This window comes from Eublepharis macularius, chromosome 11 (genome assembly GCF_028583425.1).
Source record: "Eublepharis macularius isolate TG4126 chromosome 11, MPM_Emac_v1.0, whole genome shotgun sequence".
NCBI classification, from domain to species: Eukaryota; Metazoa; Chordata; class Lepidosauria; order Squamata; family Eublepharidae; genus Eublepharis; species Eublepharis macularius.
Window position 1 is genome coordinate 25,077,384 of NC_072800.1, and position 20,494 is coordinate 25,097,877.

General features: G+C 43.5%; 1 protein-coding gene across 3 annotated transcripts in view; it reads left to right on the forward strand.

Moving 5' to 3' along the window:
* Positions 1–20,212, forward strand: part of VPS41 (VPS41 subunit of HOPS complex) — a 126,909-nt gene extending 106,697 nt beyond the window's left edge. For 2 of the 3 annotated variants that reach the window (XM_054991659.1, XM_054991658.1), the window contains 5 exons: positions 1,488–1,624; positions 10,356–10,455; positions 11,596–11,640; positions 14,030–14,109; positions 16,395–20,212. In XM_054991659.1, the coding sequence (XP_054847634.1) occupies positions 1,488–1,624; positions 10,356–10,455; positions 11,596–11,640; positions 14,030–14,109; positions 16,395–16,475 (443 nt within the window). In that variant the 3' untranslated portion in view covers positions 16,476–20,212. The remainder of the gene's footprint in view (positions 1–1,487; positions 1,625–10,355; positions 10,456–11,595; positions 11,641–14,029; positions 14,110–16,394) is intronic. The other variant, XM_054991657.1, reaches the window with a different exon arrangement.
* Positions 20,213–20,494: the final 282 nt, after the last annotated feature.

Here is a 20,494-nt window from a genome sequence, read left to right on the forward strand (position 1 = left end):
CCCACAGCTGCTGGGACATGTGCTGCTGCCTGATAAATGAGATGAAACGATCACTTGTTTTCCTGTCTCTTGCTTCTCTTTTACACTGATTTTCAGGCTTCGCTGTTAGGAAGCCATACTTTATGTGACTACTAAAGTCATCTATGTTCCTCAAAATAAGCATTGGCCTATATATGGTTGCCATTTTATGGGACGGGAAAGGCAGGTAGGCAGTTTTATGTATGATAAACTACAGGTGGCACGCCACCAGCCTGCCTGACTGAAAGCGTCCTCCTTTAGCCATTTGCTAAGCTTCTGTGACGTCACGGAATTTTCATCAACATTCCAAAGGGTATGTTTGGAACATACAGTACTACAGTTAGTAGTACTGTAAGCAAACTGCCCTGTTTCTGAGAGGCGAATGAGAAGGCTTGGGGGGGAGAATCCTTCTGACCCACCCACCCAAATTGGGACAGAAGTGTGAAGGCAAGGTAGAGACTACCAGATGGATGGAAGGAAAGGATATGCTGGGCAAGCTCAGAGGCAGGATAGCTAAAGGGGTTGGAACAGAGCGGGGAAGGCCTAAAGGAAAATTAGATATAGGAGGTAGAATGCTGAGGCAAAGAAGGGTAACAAAGATTCAGGGTCAGGGAAAGAGAGGCGAGGTAAGCAAAGGTGGAAACTGGACATTAATCCCAAGAATAGGAGAGGAGTGCTGTGAGGAGCTTCTTGGAGCGTGGCCTGTGAAGCTTGAGGACTGGGGATCTAAATGGAAAGAGTGTCCAAAAGCGAGAGAGAGACTGGAGGGAGTGGGACAGGACATGTAGTGTGTGAAAAGTAGGGAGATGTGAGAACTTAATGAATGCAGGACAGAAAAATTAGAGAAATTGCAGGGGCAGGCAGATAGCCACATAAAAATCAGTGTCTGCTACAGTCAAAATCACGATCAAAATGAGACCAAAGTTGCTCGTCAAATCAAGTGTAGTAAAACAGCCCAGGTTTGTTGCAGCTTATTGCCCTGGAAAGCTATTGGAAGAATCAAGGCTGTAGACACTTTCCAGATGGTTGGAGAATATTGATGACTCCTAGTGGCATAGGGATTGAATGTTTTTCTTTAATAGGCATGGCATTAGGCAATGTACTTAGAAGGAAAAACCTGACACTTGGTTTGTGGGGTGACTCAATGAGAAAAATCTTTTGAACTTCTAAAATGAATGTCCTCCTGCTTTGGGAGGGGCTGTGGCTCAGTGGCAGAGCATCTGCTTGACATGTAGAAGGTCACAGGTTCAATTCTAGGCATTTTCAGTTGAAAGGATCAGGTAATAGGTAATGTGTAAGACCTTGGAGAGCCACTGCTAGTCAGAGTAGACGATATTAACCTTGATGGCCCAAGGGTCTGATTCAGGATAAGGCAGCTTCAGGTGTTCAACATATTCTCTCTCTTTCTTTTTCATTCTCATTTCTTTGGGCACGCACTTTTAAACCAGCCTCCTTCCTTCTCTCTGCAGCTTTTATTACTGGCTTGTTAAATAACATTGGGACGCACGTTGATCCTATCCTCCTCATCCATCGTATAAAAGAAGGCATGGAGATTCCGAACTTAAGGGACTCCTTGGTAAAAATTCTCCAGGATTACAATTTACAGGTAAACTTCCCTGGTTGACTGCATTTCTCAGTTCATTCCTCCCCTCACTCCTTTGTCGGTCACCTGAAAGAAAAGAAATAATTCAACAATAGACTAATCTTGTCATGATGACTTACTGTGTTGACATCGTAATGCTAAATTCACAATGACTTGATACCCTGCAGAGTGGAACATTATTTATTTATTTATTTATCTTATCGTCCGCCTTTCTCACTGAGACTCAAGGCGGATTACATAATGTAAGTCTATATGACCAATAGGACGTGACATCCAGTCAACAATGCAACAGGGTTTAGAAATGTGAAAAAGATCTGAAGCAAAGCATTAGTATTAACGTGACATGTTAAACAATGCCAGATTTACATAGTAGGATCTTTGATGCTGATATGGCGCTCTTGCTTTATACCCACTTTCTGATTTACTCCATCTCATAATGCGAAAACTTTCTCTGGAAACCATTATTTCCATTTTGGGGGTGGAGAATGGCGCCTGAGATGCTGAGCGGGATCCCATGGAAAATTTCTAATGGAGTGTGTGAGAGAGTGTGTGTGTGTGTGTGTGTGTGTAATTTTCACAAATTCCCCCACCCCACAACTTCCCCATCATGCTGTTCTCATGCGGGGGGGGGGGGCAGTGTGTCAGAGAACAATTTTGGTTGCTACAAAAGGGCAGGTGAGACCGCCTCCTCCTCTGACAGAAATTGGGATCCAAGCCCCTGATTTGAAGAAGGTCAGGGCGCTGAGTTCATCTGCAAAGTTACACAGCAAGATTGGAACTGAGATTCTAAACTGATGCTGTTTTGTAGTTGAAGGCATCACACATGGAGGAGATCTCGTTTCTCCCCCGCCTGCAGTTTTTGACAAGTCGATTCTGTCTTTCTGTTCCCCTTCCACTGGTAGAAGGGATTTCCTTTAGTGGAACAGCTCCCTCTTCGCCCAGCCCAAAATTCCCACTGAAAGGCTGTTCCTGAGGAACCGGGGGGGGGGGGGTCCAAGAAGAGCATGGAGGGGAAATTAGAGCTCTCCCATGGGAAGGGAGAATTGCCTACCCCTTTCATTAGCAGAAGTCCTCTGCAGTGTCCACCCCAGCATGGGGAACTGTTTATGGCAGTGGTGCTTACTCTGCAACTTGTGAAGAGCCACATTTTGCAATTTCCCTTAACCAAAAGAGCCATATTTACTTCCATTCCTCGCAGGGGGCCTCCTGCACCCCAGGGAGGCTTGCAGGTTACCCATTCCTCCGCACTAGCTGTTTAAAGGTGAGAACCACTAGCCAACCACAAGCCCCATGGGGCAAGGGCCTTGTGCACTCTCCTGAAACATGGGGCAGGTGCCACATTGAGGAATGTTGCTCAGAAGAGCCGCGGGTGGCACGACTCTCAAGTCACTGAGCATGTACCACTGATTGTTGACTGGACAGTATCGGACAACTTCCCCATAATAATGCTGCAAGTAGTTTTGATGCTGCTGAGTAGCTGTGTGCAAGAGGCCTTGGATTACTGTAAATCACAAAACAAGAACTATACTAAGCACAGCTTCAGGCACCTGCGCATTTTCTTCCACCCATAGCGTTTCAGAGGCTCTTGTCACAAAGGCGGAGAAGAAAGCCACGCTCCCTCCTACGAATGCACACAAAAGGGTGGATATGTCGGGGCAAGTGTGCACATGGAGTGCTGCTTTTAATGCCCAATGTTGATCTGAAGACGGACTTAAGTGGGTGGCATTTTTAATTTGTCCAGAATAAAATTATCTGATTTTATGCGTACAATTCAAGTTCATGGAGGTTGTGTTGGACAGCAAGAATTCTAGACAAGTGATTTTTAAAATATAGAGAAATATCCTTCAGGCTTTCTCCCTTGAGGTGCTGATGTCTGCAGCAACCTATGCCATGAAGCCCTTGTCCATTTGAGGGCATCCTGTGATTTCATGCAGGGCATTGACCAGGTCAGGTAGGTCTTTCCATTGACCCAGGTAACTAGAGAGCAGAGCTTAGCAGACAACCAAGATTTCTGCTGTATCTGCAGATCTGTATCTGTGGTAGACAAGCAGTCTTTCGGGGAAGCTTCTCCAATATGACTGATCTTCCCATTCAGAAAGTCCCGATCAGCTTGCAGGGTTCCCAGAACACAGTTCAAGGCATACTCATAAGATGAATTCGAACTAATCCTGCCCGTGATCATGGGCTTCTGGAACTCCCACTTCAAACAGAATCATGGGAACCAGCTTGGCCTGGCTCCTCCACTTTTAACAGCACAGACAACAGTGAAATTAAGCGAGTGAAGCTGCTTTGAGGTAGGGCCATGGCTCAACACAGAGCATCTGTGTTGCATGCAGAAGCGCCTATGTTTCTCCATGGCATCTCCAGCTGTTTGTTTTTTCGTTTGTTCGCTCCCTCGCTCGTTCGTTCATTCAGTCGGTCGCGGTCAGTCGTTTGTTTAGATTTGCATTTCGCCCTCCCTGCTCTGGCAGGCTCAGGGCGGATCACATTTATATACATTAAAATTACAGCCACAGTTTAAAACATAATAAGTACCATGTAAAATCTTTAGAGGGACCAGGCAGTTGGTGATTTGAAAGACCTCTGCCTGAGACCCTGGAGAGCTGCTGGCAGTCTGAATAGGCAATACTGACCTTGGTAGACCAACGTCTGGCTCAGGATAGGGCAGCCACATGTATTCAACCTTTTCTTAAGAGGTTGGCAAAGTGTGTGCCTTTGTTTAGAGTGCCAGTCTAGAATGTGAGAGACCCAGGTATGATTCCCCTCTCTACCATGGGAGTTTACTGAGACACTATGGGCCAATCACTCCCTCTCAGTCCAACCTACCTCAAAGGCAAAAATGTATGAGGCTAAAATGGAGCAAGAGAGACCGATGTTGTAAGCTACTTAATGTCACCATTGGGAAGGAAAGTGGGGTATAAATATTCAGCCGGACTCTTATATTTCTTTACAAAAGCTTTGACACCACAGGCCCTGAGAAGTCCCTGTAATAACTTCTGGGGAAAGCAGCTTGAGGCTTTTTGCCCAAGCTTGAGTATACTTCATATGGCCACATCATCCCAGAGCTTTCTCACAGAGATCTAGCGGTGACCAATACATCCTCCACATCCGAAATATGAACTGGGCGAATAATCAGAACAGCGAACGTGGCCCACACGGCACTTTTACCCGGATGTAGTTTGCTTGAAGCGCCGTGCTCGAAGAGTCCGCCGCTGTGTTTGGAGGCGTTTGTATGAAGATAACTAAATTGAGTGATGCCATTGTCGTCATTGGTGAGAATGATTTAAGCCTCTCTAACCACGATGGCGCTGCTGTGAGAGGAAGGCGTTCTAATATTCATGGCGAGGCAAGACGGAATTGTCTGTCTGGGATTAAATAGGGAGTAAGTTAAAGCTGCATTCCAAAAAAGTGCTTGTATTTTATATCTCACTCTTCAACGAGATGAATATTAAATCATAAATAAAGGAGACTGTTGACAGCTGCAGCTTAATTTATATAGCCATAAAAATGGTGCATTCTCTTAAAGTGGAGCCACTCATGCATCAAAAGTGACACGTGCCCAGGAGCACTGTTTAGCTAGCGGAGAATAAATGGCTGTTCCAGCAGCAGTGTTTCCTTATTACAATTAAATCACAAACGGAATTCTGACAAGCCTGCCAGAACGAGCGAGATTACACTGAAAATTGGGCAATAAAACAGTAATTTCCTAATTTTGACTCCTGAGTCCTGACACGCGTATTTCATGTATCCTTTCTTTCTGAACAGTCACACTTTGCAGGGCTTATAGGGACAAAATCGGTACTTTTTTTTTTGCTTTTGCACACATTTAAAAAACTGTATCCGGGGTCAAAGCCTAAGAATTTCTGGACCTGGCTAGTCAACTTTTGTATCTCTCCAACTTGTTTCTCTTTCTCAGATCAATAATGCTGGCTGCACAGTCCTTGGGTCTCCCATTTATGCTCCAGTTCTGGTTCTCCTGCCTGCCAATTCCTACCCCTGCTGTTGCCCAATTGCAAACTGGCAATTTTGTGGACTGGGGGAAATCTGCCAGCTAATTTCAGAATGCGTATTTCTCTCTCTCTCTCTCTCTCCCTCTCTCTCTCTCTCTCCCTCCCTCTCTCTCTCTGACTTACTTAAATAGTTATTCCCCTGAAGGAACCCAAAGTGGCTTTCAACAAAAGGAAAGTTACAATTTAAATAAATCAAAAATAAACAGCAATATTTATTTATACCTTTGAGTCCCCAGGTGGGACTCAAAGCAGCTTACAACACCATTCTCCCGTCCCAGTAAGCTTCCAAGGAGGAGTGGAGATTTGAACTTGGGTCTCCCAGGTTCTAGTCCAATGCTCTAATCGCTACACTGTGTCATATCTTTGGCTGGTCCTGGATTCAGTAGGCAGAGTCATTCAAGCCAAGGGCCAAGAATGCACCGATTTGTATCCCAAGACATCTCTGGCTATGGCCGAGCGTTACAACGGGAAACAGGAGAGCAGGGAACCTGGCTGTGATGACTGGAAGCTGTGTTCCTTCCAGCTTTCCCTACCTGTTCTAACAAACTGGACTACTCAATAGCTGAGTATGGCAGGATAAGCCTTTGTATGAGTTCATGAGTGCGAGACAGCCCCGTTCAGCATTAGTACTAGGAAGAACCGACTATCCCTCTGAAGTGACAGAAAACCTTGTATCTATCTTCAGTTAAATCCCACAGTTTCTGCCTATGTGTATCCTATTCTTCTCTTTAGAAGAAGAATGTGCCATCAAGTTGAAACGGATGGATGGACCTCCAACCATAGGGTGGTCAAGGTGAGAGAGGTGGTTTGCCTTTGCCTTCCTCCGTATAGCAGCCCCAGTCTTCCTTGATAATCTCCCTTCTAAGTACTGACCATGGCCAACCCTCCATAGCTCCAAAGCCCTGAGGATCTCGGAACAAACTATGCTGTCCTGGCTTCTTTTTTCATTCTCTTTATATTAGATAATTAGGAGTTCAGTTCAGGTCAACATGCTGTAGGCCAGATTCCAGATACTCAGGTTAAAGTGCCGCTTCATTTAACGCACGCACACACGGGTTCTCTCACAGCAGCCCTACACAAAATGTCATTTCTGGTCACTAAATATTCTGCTTGCCCTGGGTCGGGGAGTGCAAACCTCAGATCAGGAGTTGTAAATGGCTGATCTCAAGAGGTCTTGGCCTTCTCAGTCCCTGCAGGTGGGCATAGGACCAGCACAGGCAGAGGTGCCCTGTCTGGACTGAGTCAGAAACATTTTCCAGAGCAGTCTGGAAAATCATTCAGTCTCTGAAAACGGCAAAATCATGGGACAGCTTTTATTAGGATCAACACAAATATGACAGAACCACATGAAAGGTTTCAGATTTTCCACTTGCAGGCCATTGTTTAGTAGCACATAACGTTTGTGTCTAACACAGCCAGTTTTTAAAGAAACTATTCAAGAAAGTGACCTATTAAGTAGATATGCTGGTGTAAAATAGGAATCTCTTTAGATTAAGCCATATAGATTAGGCTGAGCCCCAGATGAACTGTTTCTCGTAAGGGTGTCTTCTGCGTCTTTAGACCACAGCATGCAAATTTTGTATTTTATTATATTAATTTATACCCTGCCTTTCTCCCCAATAGAGATCCAAAGCTGGTTACATCGTCCTCTCCTCCATTTTGTCCTCGCAACAACCCTGTGAGGTAGGGTTAGGCTGAGAGTCTGACTGGCCCAAGGTCACCTAGCAAGTTTCCACGGCAGAGTGGAGATTCCCAGATCCTAAGTCCATCACTCTAGCTGCTATAATCACTACAGCGGATTTGCCTGAGGGCCAAGCTACAAGTGACGAATGACACTTGAACGGCAAGTGAACCAACTCACGTGTATTCCTCCCTGTTCACTTGCACTCCACTACGTGATCGAGTGGAGCACAAGTGGAGCACAAGTGAACAGGGAGGAATACACATGAGTCGGTTCACTTGCCGTTCAAGTGTCATTCATCACTTGTAGCTTGGCCCTCAGTTATCAAGTACGAAACTCGTATGTGCTGCGTTATTCAACACCGTTTTCACTGAAGCAAGAGCCTGATCTTCTCTCAGCCGATGCTTCTGAACGTTTTAAGGGGATGTAACATCATGCATATACACAGATTCGTATGATATTTTTCTTCTGTACATGATAAAAACATTGAATGAAAGAACAGGCAAAAGTTCATCAATTTGGACATTTTGGGATTTCCTTTGGGGAGGGGGCAGCCAATCCAGCAGCAAACTGCATACTGCAATGTTTTTAAAAACGTTGTGAAGTTGGACAAGTGACCAGTAGGGGGTGTGTGGTAACTTGCTTATCACATAAACTTGTGGAGCAGCAACCAATAAAACGTCAGCCGTTGCAGCTGTCTTTCAAACTCTGTGCACATTGATAGAGGGCATATGGCTTGCCTTATCGATGAAGAAGGCAAAACTCCTGTTTGCGCTGATAATTTTACCGGAGCTGCTTCCATTTGCTTAAAGGAAATTGGCAGGCGGGGAGAATCTTCGCAATAGAGAAAGTTTTTTTTAAAGCTGTATAAAACAGGAGCCTAAAATACATAACGAAAACTGACTTGCTGTGTTTTTTCAAAAAGTTTCTGTGGTTGATGGTATTGGTTTGTATCCCACACACACACACATGCTTAGGAAAGCGTGGCACTTCCCTCCAGACTAAGAATCTTTCTTCCAGCTGCCGCCAGAGGAGAAGCTACTAAATCGGAAGGAAGGTTGCTTAGGTTGGAACAAAGTCTGCCCACTCTACTCAGCGAAGGGGCAGGCCGTTCTCCACTGACACCTGCCTGTGGCAGTCGATAATGGCCAGATAATGGCCAAACAAACTGAGTTTTGTGTCCTTTGAGGGCAGCACTAATTTGAGAGTTTTGTGTCCTTTGAGGACAGCAGTAATTGTAATGATAAATATGGACCTTGTTTCCATAGCTACATGCTGCAGGGGAGAAGAGGAAGCTTGCCATTGGCTTGCCGTTTTGGGTGACAGCAGTGTGTATGTGTGTGATTGCATCTCGATCCACCCTAAATGCCACTTTTAAGCAGACTAACTGTGCAGTCCTAAGAAGAGTTAAGCCAGTCTAAGCCCATTGATTTCAATAGGCTTAGATTGGAGTAACTCTTCTTAGGATTGCACTGTAAGTAACATTTTGCCATTGCAGATCAGACAATTACATTTAGCTGATAATTTGTTCTTTTATATGAGTGTATGCATATATATATTTTCAGTTTTCCAATTCCAGAAAGAACATTTGAACTCTTGTATAGATCTTTTTTGCACTTTATTATGTTTTTCAGTAGTTAGAATTATGCACCCTAGCAAATGCTCATTATGTTGTTCAAGGGAATATAGACATAGAGGATGAATATTTCTTGGCTATTTCCTGTTCTTGTTTAGTTGCTGTCTATTATTTGTAGCCTTTGGACTGCTAGGTGATAGAGTTTAATTTAGTCTTGTACAGTATTTCTTGGTAACGTTGCATCCATCTTTTTTTGTGCAAATATATTTAGCTCCAGAAAAAATCTTCTTTAAACAGATCTTGTGAGTTGTTTCAATTGTTGAGTTTTTCAAAGTTTTTTAAAGTTCCGTTTCTGAAACATTCAACCATTATTAAAAAGGGCAGCCAGCAATGGTAAATGTCACCAACACCATGCAAGTATGAGTGATGTAGATTTATAATAGGGGGGGGGGGGCGGGTCTGAAATTGTCTTAATTAGTTTGTACTGTAATTCAGTGGAAAGGTTTCATCCTGCTGTCCAGTCAGACAGCACCCTGCCATTCCAATCTATTCCAAAGGTTACCTAATCTAATCAAATTGATTAAGAATGAATTAATTACTTTTCTGTATGTCTGAAGTTACCAATACCTAGAGCGATTGCTTCTTTATTACAAAAGAACGCCACTATTAAGTTTTCAGGAGTAGACAACGTTATTGAACTATAATTGAACATTTGCTTTCTTAATTGATTAATGAGTTAAATATTGAATTGACCAGTCTTTGTGTTTTGGAAGACTTCATATTGCTGCAATTCATTTTTTTTTGCTTGTTCGTTTTGTCACTTAGCATGTTACACGGCATTTATATTGCACTAATTTGTGAAGACACAATTTGTGCTAATGTGGTGGGTGTACAAGGATTGCTCTTGAACATCGTGATCAAGAATAGCACGTGGAAACCCACTTTCAGTGAGGTTCAGTTGACCGTCGCAGACTCGGTTAAGAGCCTAGGGGTTATACTAGATCCCACACTGCTGCCAGAGAAACAAGTTAATGCAGCCACAGAAAGGCCTTCTTCATTCTCAGCTTAGCTTGGAGGATAGCCCCCTACCTCGACACTTGCCGATCTGGCCACCGGGATTCACACCGTGGTAACATTGAGAGTAGACTACTGTAATACACTCTACATAGGTCTCCCCTCAAAGTCAACTCAGAGACTCCAGTTGGAAATTCCCTCCATTGGAATAGCATTTATGTAGCCAGTCACAGCAAGCCTAGGTAAGGTTGCACATACAACAATTGCTCATGTACTTTTAATGACTAAATATTCTTTATGATGCTCTGGAAAAAATAATTGACATTACAGCTTTACTGATTAAGGCCTGTGTTGTACAAAATCTTACTGAAAGTGTAATCTGGACTTTTGTGTAAATTAAGAACAGAAACCAGATGAAACACTGAGACAGAATTACATTCTTCTGTGTCTTAGATTATGCTTCGGGAGGGATGCAAGAAGATCCTTGTTGCTGACTCACTGTCCTTGCTGAAAAAGATGCACCGAACACAAAAGAGAGGGGTCCTTGTGGACGGTATGTATGGCACACCTTTGCAAATCGCTAAAGCAGAATGGTTTCCAATATAAACCTGCCAAAGACCATTGCAGAGTTCACAGAGGCAACATGGCTCAATGATAGAACACGTGCTTTGCATGCAGGTTCAGTCCTTGGCCCCTCTAGTTTCAAAAAAGATCAAGTATTAAGTGACGTGGAATACTCCTTCCTGAGACCCTGGAAAAGTCTGCCAGTTGGCATAGACAGTGCTGACCTTGAGACACCATGAACCAGACTCAATGTACAGCTTCGTGTGTCCACGTGAAGTTGATTATTTCTGTACCTTTATTACATTAAGATATGCTTGAAATGAACTCAAAATCTCCCTTGATTATCCCTGTCCTTTGCTGTTTCCTGTAAGACAAATTTTATATTGTAATTTCTTAAGCCAGAGACCTATCATCTGATACTCTGTCATAGACTTTGGTAATTTTGTATAAAATTAATAGTGCAAGCACATTCTGCTGTGAGGCCCTTTGATTTGCGCTGGTCATTTAATGGAGGTCCTTTAATCTTAATAGGAAAGCTCTTTAATGACTTATTCCGATGTTTTCTTGGATGGTGTCGAGAACAAAGAGGAGTCTTGAAGCAGCTCGATGAATCAATTTCTTATAGCACGAGTGTTTTAGAGGTAGATTCTACTTCGCGAGATGCAGGAAGTGAAATCCAAAGTGGACTCTAATCCATGAAGCTCTCTTTTGTGACCTTGGGCCAGTCGCTATCTTTCAGCCTAATCTATCTCACAAGGTTTTTGAGAAGATAAAATGGAGGAGAGGAATAGTAATATACACTGCTCTGAACTGCTTGGGAGAAGGGCAGGATTAAAATGAACTAAATAAAATAAGTGAATTCTGCAATAAATGTATTACCTTTAAGGTGCTACAAGACTATTTTTTGTGTTTTGCTGGTTTTTATTGAGTTATTTAACCTGCCAAATAATTAATACACGGTGTTTTAAAGGAAGCTGTTTACTCCTTATATCTCATGGAGTCACATGTAATGGTTTTTAGTGTGAAAATCCTGATCTTGCTATTAAAGACCAACTACACCAGAGGAGACAGATGGCAAAGCGTTATTTAAACATATCTCGCTAATTTTAACAGTTTCTTTTTCTTGCAGAGGAGAGTATCTGTGAAGCATGCCTTTCCACCATACTGCCTACAAGTAGGTTATTTTACGGGGAAACAACGTTACCTTGTCAGAAACTATTTTGTGTGGTCCGAGTGGGAGGTAGATGTGGTGGACCATGTCAATCCCTTGAACCCTGCTTGAAATCTCTGCCTCCTCCCTTTTATACTACCTAAAAAAAATGGAGTGGGTGAGTGGTAGATATGTGCATGCCTCCGAAAAAAAGACTTTCCCACAGTTATGTAATGATCTCAGTTTCCCTTCTTACTTGGTTTTCTTTGAAAAGAAGGGTTAGATAGTCATGCAATGGAAAGAAATCAATCTCAGTTTCAGATTGGATCCCCCTTCTTACTAGATCCAGAGGAGTTAGCCGTGCTAGTCAGATTCAGATTCGTTTTATTGTATATGGCTGTTGGCCTTCGCAATGTCAAAATGCTCTCAAATATCAGTATAATACATTATCAAAATAATCAGGTAATCAAACATGTCAAAACCACAAAGAACGCCCTACTAAAAAAACTTTAAAATTAATAAAACCTTCTAAAAGCAATCACAGCGAATCAATGGCTGATTCCTTTGCTCTGATCTTCCTAGCAGCCAGGGCTCATTTTGAGGGGGAACGCGCAGGAATGCAGTTCCAGTAGTTCTTCAAAGAGGTCACATGTCAGGTGGCCCCGCCCACCTGATTTTTGGCCATTTTGGGCCCGTTTCGGCCTGGATTTGGCCCAAAATGTCCAGGATTGGGCCTAAAACACCCAGGATTGATCCCAAAACGGCCAGGATTGGGCCTCTAATGGGTGGTGGATCACTCTCCCGCTCAGCAGCGGTCCAATTCTGACCGTTTGGGCCCCTTTTCAGCCATTTTCAGTCCCTTTTTGCCATTTTGGGCCCAATTTCAGCCCTGAATGACTGGGTCCAAAACAGCCAGGATATGTAACATCAGGGGTGTGGCATATGCAACTCAGTTATTGCTAATGACACACTTCTGGTGATGTCAAGGGGTATGGCACATGCTAATGAGTTGTGCTAATGAGTTATGCTAATACGTTCCTGCCGCTCTTTTCTACGAAATGACCCCTGCTAGCAGCTAAAGCAAAAAGCACCAATCTTAGTGAAATAAAAGAATCCTTGTCGGAGAGCATTGTAACAATCTTATAGCCGTACTAGTCTGTAGTTGCAAAATAGTAAACAGCCCAGTAGCACCTTTAAGACTAACCAACTTTTTTGTAGCATAAGCTTTTGAGAACCACAGCTCTCTTCATCACATGCATCCATGCAACTGTGGTTCTCGAAAGCTTATTCTACAGTAAAAGGTGGTTAGTCTTAAAGGTGCTACTGGACTCGTTACTATTTTGCGACTACAGACTAACACGGCTAACTCCTCTGGATCTAAGGAAAGGATGGATCTAAAGACTCCCTGCCACTAAGCTTGAGTCTTCCTCTGACAGAAGAAAGAGAGAAGATTCTGCAGTAGCAGAAGTTTCTCTCTTAATGAAAAGGTAGCTTTGGATCCAAACTTCTGAGAGCCAGTTTGGTGTAGTGGTTAAGAGCGCAGGACTCTAATCTGGAGAGCCGGGTTTGATTCCCCACTCCTCCGCTTGAAGCCGGCTGGGTGACCTTGGGCTAGTCACAGCTCTCTCAGAGCTCTCTCTGCCCCACCCACCTCACAGGGTGTTTTGTTGTGGGGATAATAATGACATACTTTGTAAACTGCTCTGAGTGGGCATTAAGTCATCCTGAAGGGCGGTATATAAATCGAATGTCATTATTCTACCTTTCTCTCTCTGTTTTAAAAAAAGACTTATGAATATGGTATTGTAGTTTTGCCTATTTGTGCGTGTAGCAGAACATGATCAAAATTCAAAGGAAAGTTTCTATAAATTTAGGTTTTTGATTTACCTGATTAGATTTTTGATTTTCTCACTAGAGCTAGGGTTTGGGGTACCCTGTGAGCTCTGTATGAGAGCTCACATAGTAACCTTAGGTTAGTCACCAGCTGCATTTCTGCTCAGCGGGGAGTTGTGATTGTAGCCTCTTTTCACGGGGTACAAAAGTGGCCTCCAACACTCATTGTTAGTTGGAAGGTGATCTTTTTTTTCCCTTTTAACCCTTAATACTCATTGAATCTGGAAGCATAGCTGGTCCAGCACTGAAAAATGCAGTGCACAGTATTTTTTAAGAGTGTAGAAGTATTAATGCTTCAATGCAGGCAATATAGGACAGTGTAAGATCCATGCAGGGAAGCAACGCAATGTGTGACTTCTGAAATGTTTCTGTGTGTAATTCTGAGAATATCTTCATAGACTGCTATCTAATAAGGGGGCGTACATCAGTGTGGTGGCACCTTTGATCAGTGTACTTTTTATAGCTTTCCCCTCGTGCATTTTGCTAAAATGTCATGTGTTTTTCTCTATTCTCATGCCAGATGCGTCCGAAGCCATCCGAGTCACCGTGTTTCACTGCAGGCATATGTTCCACAAAGAGTGTATTCCTGAACCTAACACAGTAAGCGCCCAACTTAATCTCTGCAGATTCCAGAAATTACCTTAGTCAAAGACAAAAGGACAAATCAGGTGTTTGTTTTGCCATCCACTGAGAAGGGCATCTGTTTACTGAGGATTATAAAATAATTATAGTAATTGTTCCTAACTGGATCTCAGTTGGTGCTTACAATGACATTTGTAAGCACATCCGAAATAACCCCCTTACCTTTCAACTCCGCAAGTTTGAAAAGCTGCTTTCATTATCAAGAAATCCTGTGGTTTGCATTGAACAGAAGAGAAAGGAAACTTCAAAGAGAAACATGGAACGTGGTTTGAACCCAAAAGAAAGTAACCCTTGCCGCATCTGAAAGGGTGATTTTATTGTTAGGATTTACCGCCAGCAGTATTTATTGGTATGGCCTCAATAAGAGGCCCTAGTTTATACAGGTAGATATTTTTAAAATCTGTGACAGATGCAGCTGTAATCTTCCTGACGTGAAGGATTTTGGGTAGTGGGACAGGCAGGGCTTTTTTTCAGCTGGAACGCGGTGGAATGGGGTTCTGGAACCTCTTGAAAATGGTCACATGGCCGGTGGCCCCGCCCCCTGATCTCCAGACAGAGGAGCGGCACGGAAGGCAATCTAAACTCCGCTCTGTCTGGAGATCAGGGGGCGGGGCCACTGGCCATGTGACCATTTCCTCTGAGGGCAACCCACTGAGTTCCACCACCTCTTTTCCCAGAAAAAAAGCCCTGGGGACAGGTATTTTGGGTAGTGAGCCACAGCCCCTTCTCAAATCAGAGGTTTGGGCAGGAGGAGGGAATCAACAAAAATCGCACACCCCACTCCCGCCTCTGGAAACTATCTGATGGTTCTCAGCCCACCTCTGGAATAAATTACTTTGCTGTAATAAAGTCAAGATGCTTACCCCAGCGGGAGAGCATCTGTTTTGCGCACAGGCAGTCCCACGTTCAATCCTTGGCATTTCCAATTTTTAAAAAGGGGGGGGGGCAGGCTGTAGATGATATGAAAGACCTTTCCACCTGAGACCCTGAAGACAGCCGCTGCTGGTCAGAGTAGACAGTACTGACCTTGATAGAGCAGTGGCCGCTATCAAGTGTGTTCTTGTGCACAAACATGTACTGGCAAGTGGTGGAATGCAAGAGATTTCTCCGATGTCTTGAATCACAACAACTGCTTGTTCAAGTTCAAGTAAGCCTTTATTGGCATATATCAACAATTCAGGTTATCCACTTACAAAAAGAAAAAACAAAAATTAAAAGGATACCACATTACAAATACATAAATCCAATTGTAACTTATTTCTGTGATATCCTTTGATGCAACTTCAAAGTGGAATGGAGAAACTTGGCCACCTTCTCGGTGACATCAGAAAAAGAATCGTTCAACAGTCCTTGAGCGAGTCAGAGCAATCCATCATACTAGCTAGAACAGATTTTAAGTATGTTTGACGTATCACAACTGCTTGTTCTTGAACCACCACCAAGGAGAGGTAGAGGTGAAATTCTGAGCTGCTGTAACATAGCGGTTATGCGATCGGGCCACAAATCAGGACTCTGCTGGTTCGACTCCCACTGCAGCCATGAGCTCAGTAGGTGGCCTTGGGTAAGCCACTCTTCTCAGCCCCAGCTGTATTATGGGGATAACAACAACACTGGCTTTATGTATTGTCGAAGGCTTTCACGGCCGGAGAACGATGGTTGTTGTGGGTTTTCCGGGCTGTATTGCCGTGGTCTTGGCATTGTAGTTCCTGATGTTTCGCCAGCAGCTGTGGCTGGCATCTTCAGAGGTGTAGCACCAAAAGACTGGCTTTGTTCATCGCTCTCAGTGGGCACTAATATGTCCAGAAGGGCAGTAGATGAGCATACTGTTGTTATAATTATTCTCTTTACAAAAACCCTGTGTATATAAATTCCTGCCCTGATTACCATGCCTCACCCCCTACAGAATTGTGGCCACTGCTAAGGTAACACTTTGGACCTCTGCCATAGCGCATCTATGAGTGTTCGTGCCCATGTGTCTTGGTCCCTATGTGACCAGCAATAATAGTGCACTGCAGTTCCTCTGGTCTGAATTTCTTCCTTGCACATAAATTTCTGCTAAACAGCACCGCTACAATATTTGTTAATAACATTCTGCTCTAATCCAGTCATTTTATGCTGGGCAAGACATTTTTCTCATCTTGGGCTTTTAAAAATTCATGATTCCCCTGTTCTGTTTTGCATGCATTTGCTGCCAACTCCGTAATAGATTTCACAAAACTAATACTGTTCAATTTAATTTCCAGATCTCGACAGTGAAGTTCTGTAACATCTGCAGTGCTAAGCACCGAGGCCCAGGCAGTGCTATCCTAGAGATGAAAAAATAACATTCTCTGGCAAGCCAAGCATCTCTGTTCGCTATGTATGTGACTGTTTTGATATGGCACAGAGGAGTAATTCTTCATTGCTAATGCCTGTGTCTGTTTAATTCTGGCTAGGGACATGTAGACGGGGAATCTTTAATCATCTCGCCCGCTGCTCTTTCCTATGCTGATCCCTAGTGATAAAAAAGCAAAAAAGAAATCAATGTATCGTCAGCTGACATATCACCACTGCACAGTTCAAAGTTGGTCTATATTTGTCTCATTAATGAAAATAGTAACACTAATTGTAAAATGTCTTTGCTATGTTTTGTTTGCAAGATGGTGATGTGTGTTGTCTGGCTTGAATTCATATTGGAGGATACTGTCTGGTCTTTATGAATTCAGGAACATTTGGGATCTTACTACTGCATATTTATCCTGACTGTTCAAAGTGGCAAACCAATGTGTGGTGGGCTAGGCTGGGAGCGAGTGATAGGCCTAAGATAACCCTGGTTGAGTGCATATGTGAACCTAGGTTTCCCCTGTCCTAGTCCAGCACCCTATCCACACTATTGCTAACATCCTCAGTCAATCTGTCTTTGTGGATGCCATAACTGCCTTCTGGGGACTTACAGAGAATTGCAAAACCCTCTAAAATGCAATGCATACCAGAGAATAACAACAACATTGGAAGAGCCCTACTGGAGCAGCATCTTGTTTCCGGTAATTGGCATCTAGATGTCTCTGAAAAGCTTATGACATAAAGGCAATGGCCCTCTCCTACTCTCTGTCATGGTCATTTGATATGCAGGGGCAGGGCTTTTTTTCAGCTGGAACGCGGTGGAACGGAGTTCCGGAACCTCTTGAAAATGATCACATGGCCAGTGGCCCCACCCCCTGATCTCCAGACAGAGGGGAGTTTAGATTGCCCTCCGCGCCTCTGTCTAGAGATCGGGGGCGGGGCCACCAGCCACGTGACCATTTTCTCCAAGGGCAACCCACTGAGTTCCACCACCTCTTTTCCCAGGAAAAAGCCCTGTGCAGGGGTATACATGGCCTCTGGATTTACAACTTCCACTTAGCGATCAAGGACACTTCCCATCAAGGAAAAGATATTTGTGTTTACATGTAAAAAATATTCCCCTTAATTTTCAGACTTTTCCCCTGGGTGTACCTTGTGATTGCTTACAGGGTTTAAAATAGTGTCTAAGAAAAGTCGCCTGATAGTTCACATAACCACACGGTCAAGAGACAGTAGTTGATCCTACAGCTTTTGTGTATGTGTAAAGCACCAGCAAGTTGCAGCTGACTTATGGCGACCCCATAGGGATTTCAAGGCAAGAGATGAACAGAGGTGGTTTGCCATTGCCTGCCTCTGCATAGCAACCCTGGATTTCTTTGGTGATCTCCTGTTCAAGTATTAACCAGGGCTGACCTGCTTAGCTTCCCAGATCTGATGAGATCAGGCTGTGCAGCAGTAACAAGAGAACGCAGACAAGCAAAGGCACCGGGAAAATGGTCTCCCTCCACTTGCGTCTTTCAAGTTTCACGTTTAAAAATTGATCCCTCCAAGAGGAGAGGAGTCTGAAGGAGGGAAGAAAACGTATTGGTTTGTAAATGACAACAGGAAACGTAGCTGGTGAATGATGGACAAGGAGGTGGGAACCGATCATAGCCCAAAATATATGGCAGCTAAGTAGGCCATTGTGCATTAAAAAGCAGGCAGATCTTTGTGTTGGACACACAAATACAATGAGTGATCAGGCATGTGTATGCAATACACACACATGCTAATATGCTTCACCCAGTCGATACGTTGACCTAAAATAAAAGCGGGATGGATTGTGTGGGTACCATGCATGCTATGTATGGGTTGGATGTAGGCACCTACACAAGTGCTATACATTGGCACGCATGGGAAGAGGCACCCGATTCCCAGACTCCCATACCCCTCTGCCAGGGCATCTATATGAACTAGTTCTGTGTCATAGCCACAAGAGCAGGGAGCTGCCAAAAATAGAAGGGGGGAAATTGATATCAAGCAAGGTGATCTTTTCTTTATTACAGCACTATAATCAAGCATCTTGGCTAAACGCCTAAGTCCAATTTCACATAGGTTCTCAGTTTACAGTAATGATACAGATGTGCATTTGTTCCTCCCCATTAACTGGATGAGTCATACAATTTAGTGTTTCTGCTATAAAAACAAAATACATAGATAGGCAGAATGAAACTGCTTGGTGTATCTGTGTGTCAACTGGAGCCTTTTGCTTTTCCAGCCTAGGTCTTTCTGACCCATATATCAGTGCTCTGTTTTGGATTACATAATCCCAGATGTCAGTGTATTGTTTTGTACACCCATCTGTCTTGCTCAAACTTAGAATGTGCTATACAATAATAGTCACAGGCTTAAAAAATGAAATCCTAGGCAAAGCATCCTTTATCCTCCTTTCTAGAATCTGTTCTAGTGATATCTGTTCATTGCCGTGTCTTCTGTGCAGGCACACACGGGGAACTGTGCATGCGCAAGCCAGCTGCAGACATTCCAAAGCACCTAGAGGGGGCAAGATGCTCACCTAGACTTTTCGTTCTCTTTTCCCCCAGGTGTGGCTATAGAAGGCAGGGTGAGTGGCTCCCTTCCTCAGTTCTTTTGCCACCACCTAAGAAGGATGTGTCTCCTTTCCACTCCTTGGTTCCAACCATTGCAGGCCTTGGACTCCATGGCTGCAAAGATCCTATTCAAGAAGTGTTCACGTTGTGTGACAAAGATGACCTAATTGGGCACAACAAAGCCTTCTTTGTCTGGGCAAGGGCTATGACACCTTGTGTGTGTGGTCTGTAAACAGTTTATGCCCAAAGAGTGCCATGAAAGGGTGTTGTGTCTTAAAGCAGCTCTTTGGGTATCAGCCCTAAGGACTTCATCGACTGATGTTAATGCCACAGATAAAGGACAACAGTGCCCAGAATGAGTCTTCTCGGTTCTTCCAGCATGCTTGGGGCCTACCACTACCCAGAAGGACCAGTCAGATCCAGCTGAGCCTTCATTGTTTCCACCTCGGTGTCAGTCAGAGCCACCGACAAAAAATGGCTAAGTTCAAGTCATCTCGGCCTGTGCTTCTCAGCAGGTTGATTTTGGCCCCAAATGGGCTGAATAGGGCCCAAAGCAGCACGCTGAGAAGCGCCTGCATGTTCCTGTGCCTGTGGGATGACATCACTTCCTGGAAGTGATGTCATCACACGGGCACAGGAAGCAATGAAAAGGTAAGCCCTTGGTTCACCCGCCTTCTGCCAGGAGGCTAAGGGGACCTGTCATCCCTACCTGATCCCTTGTTCCACACTGGCTGATATTGGAAGTAACCTATAGCTCAATATGCTCTGGCATCACATGTTTTGAAGTATACTCCAGGCCTAACTGTAGAGTTCCTTGCAGGATTTTCAGTTCCTCCATAAGGTGTAATTGCTTTATTTATTTATTTCGTTCATAGTTTGCCTTTCTTGCTGAAATTCAAGGTGGATTGCATAATTAAACAATAAAAAATATACACAAGTGACAATGGCATAAATTGAATTACTAAAGCAGAGAACAATACACTAAAAACAGTATAATGCATAAATAAAAGAGTATAATTCATGCAACAAACAGTGCAACAAAGCTGGATGACAAAATGTAGAGAACAATGCAATAAACTGGTATAATATATGCAATTAAGAAAGCAGTTCCAGATAATGAAATTTATGGCTCACACTGCAAAAGACTGTGCTATTTGGGAGATAAGTTGAAGTGTTTCCTGCTATTTCGAAGAAATAGGGAAAAAATGTAAGATAATACTTATATGGAGTCAGAGCCTTGCAAATAAGCCTACATAATATTTTTAAACAGCATTTCCTGTTCTCACTCTCACAAGTCCTGTATGCATTCACATTTATTTTACATTTTAGGTTCAGGTTTGAACAAAGGAAGTGATACTTAAATTTATTTCTGGAATATTCCAGAGGGTTTTTTTTTTTCATTTGTCAAGTTAACTATAATGCTCAGATTACAG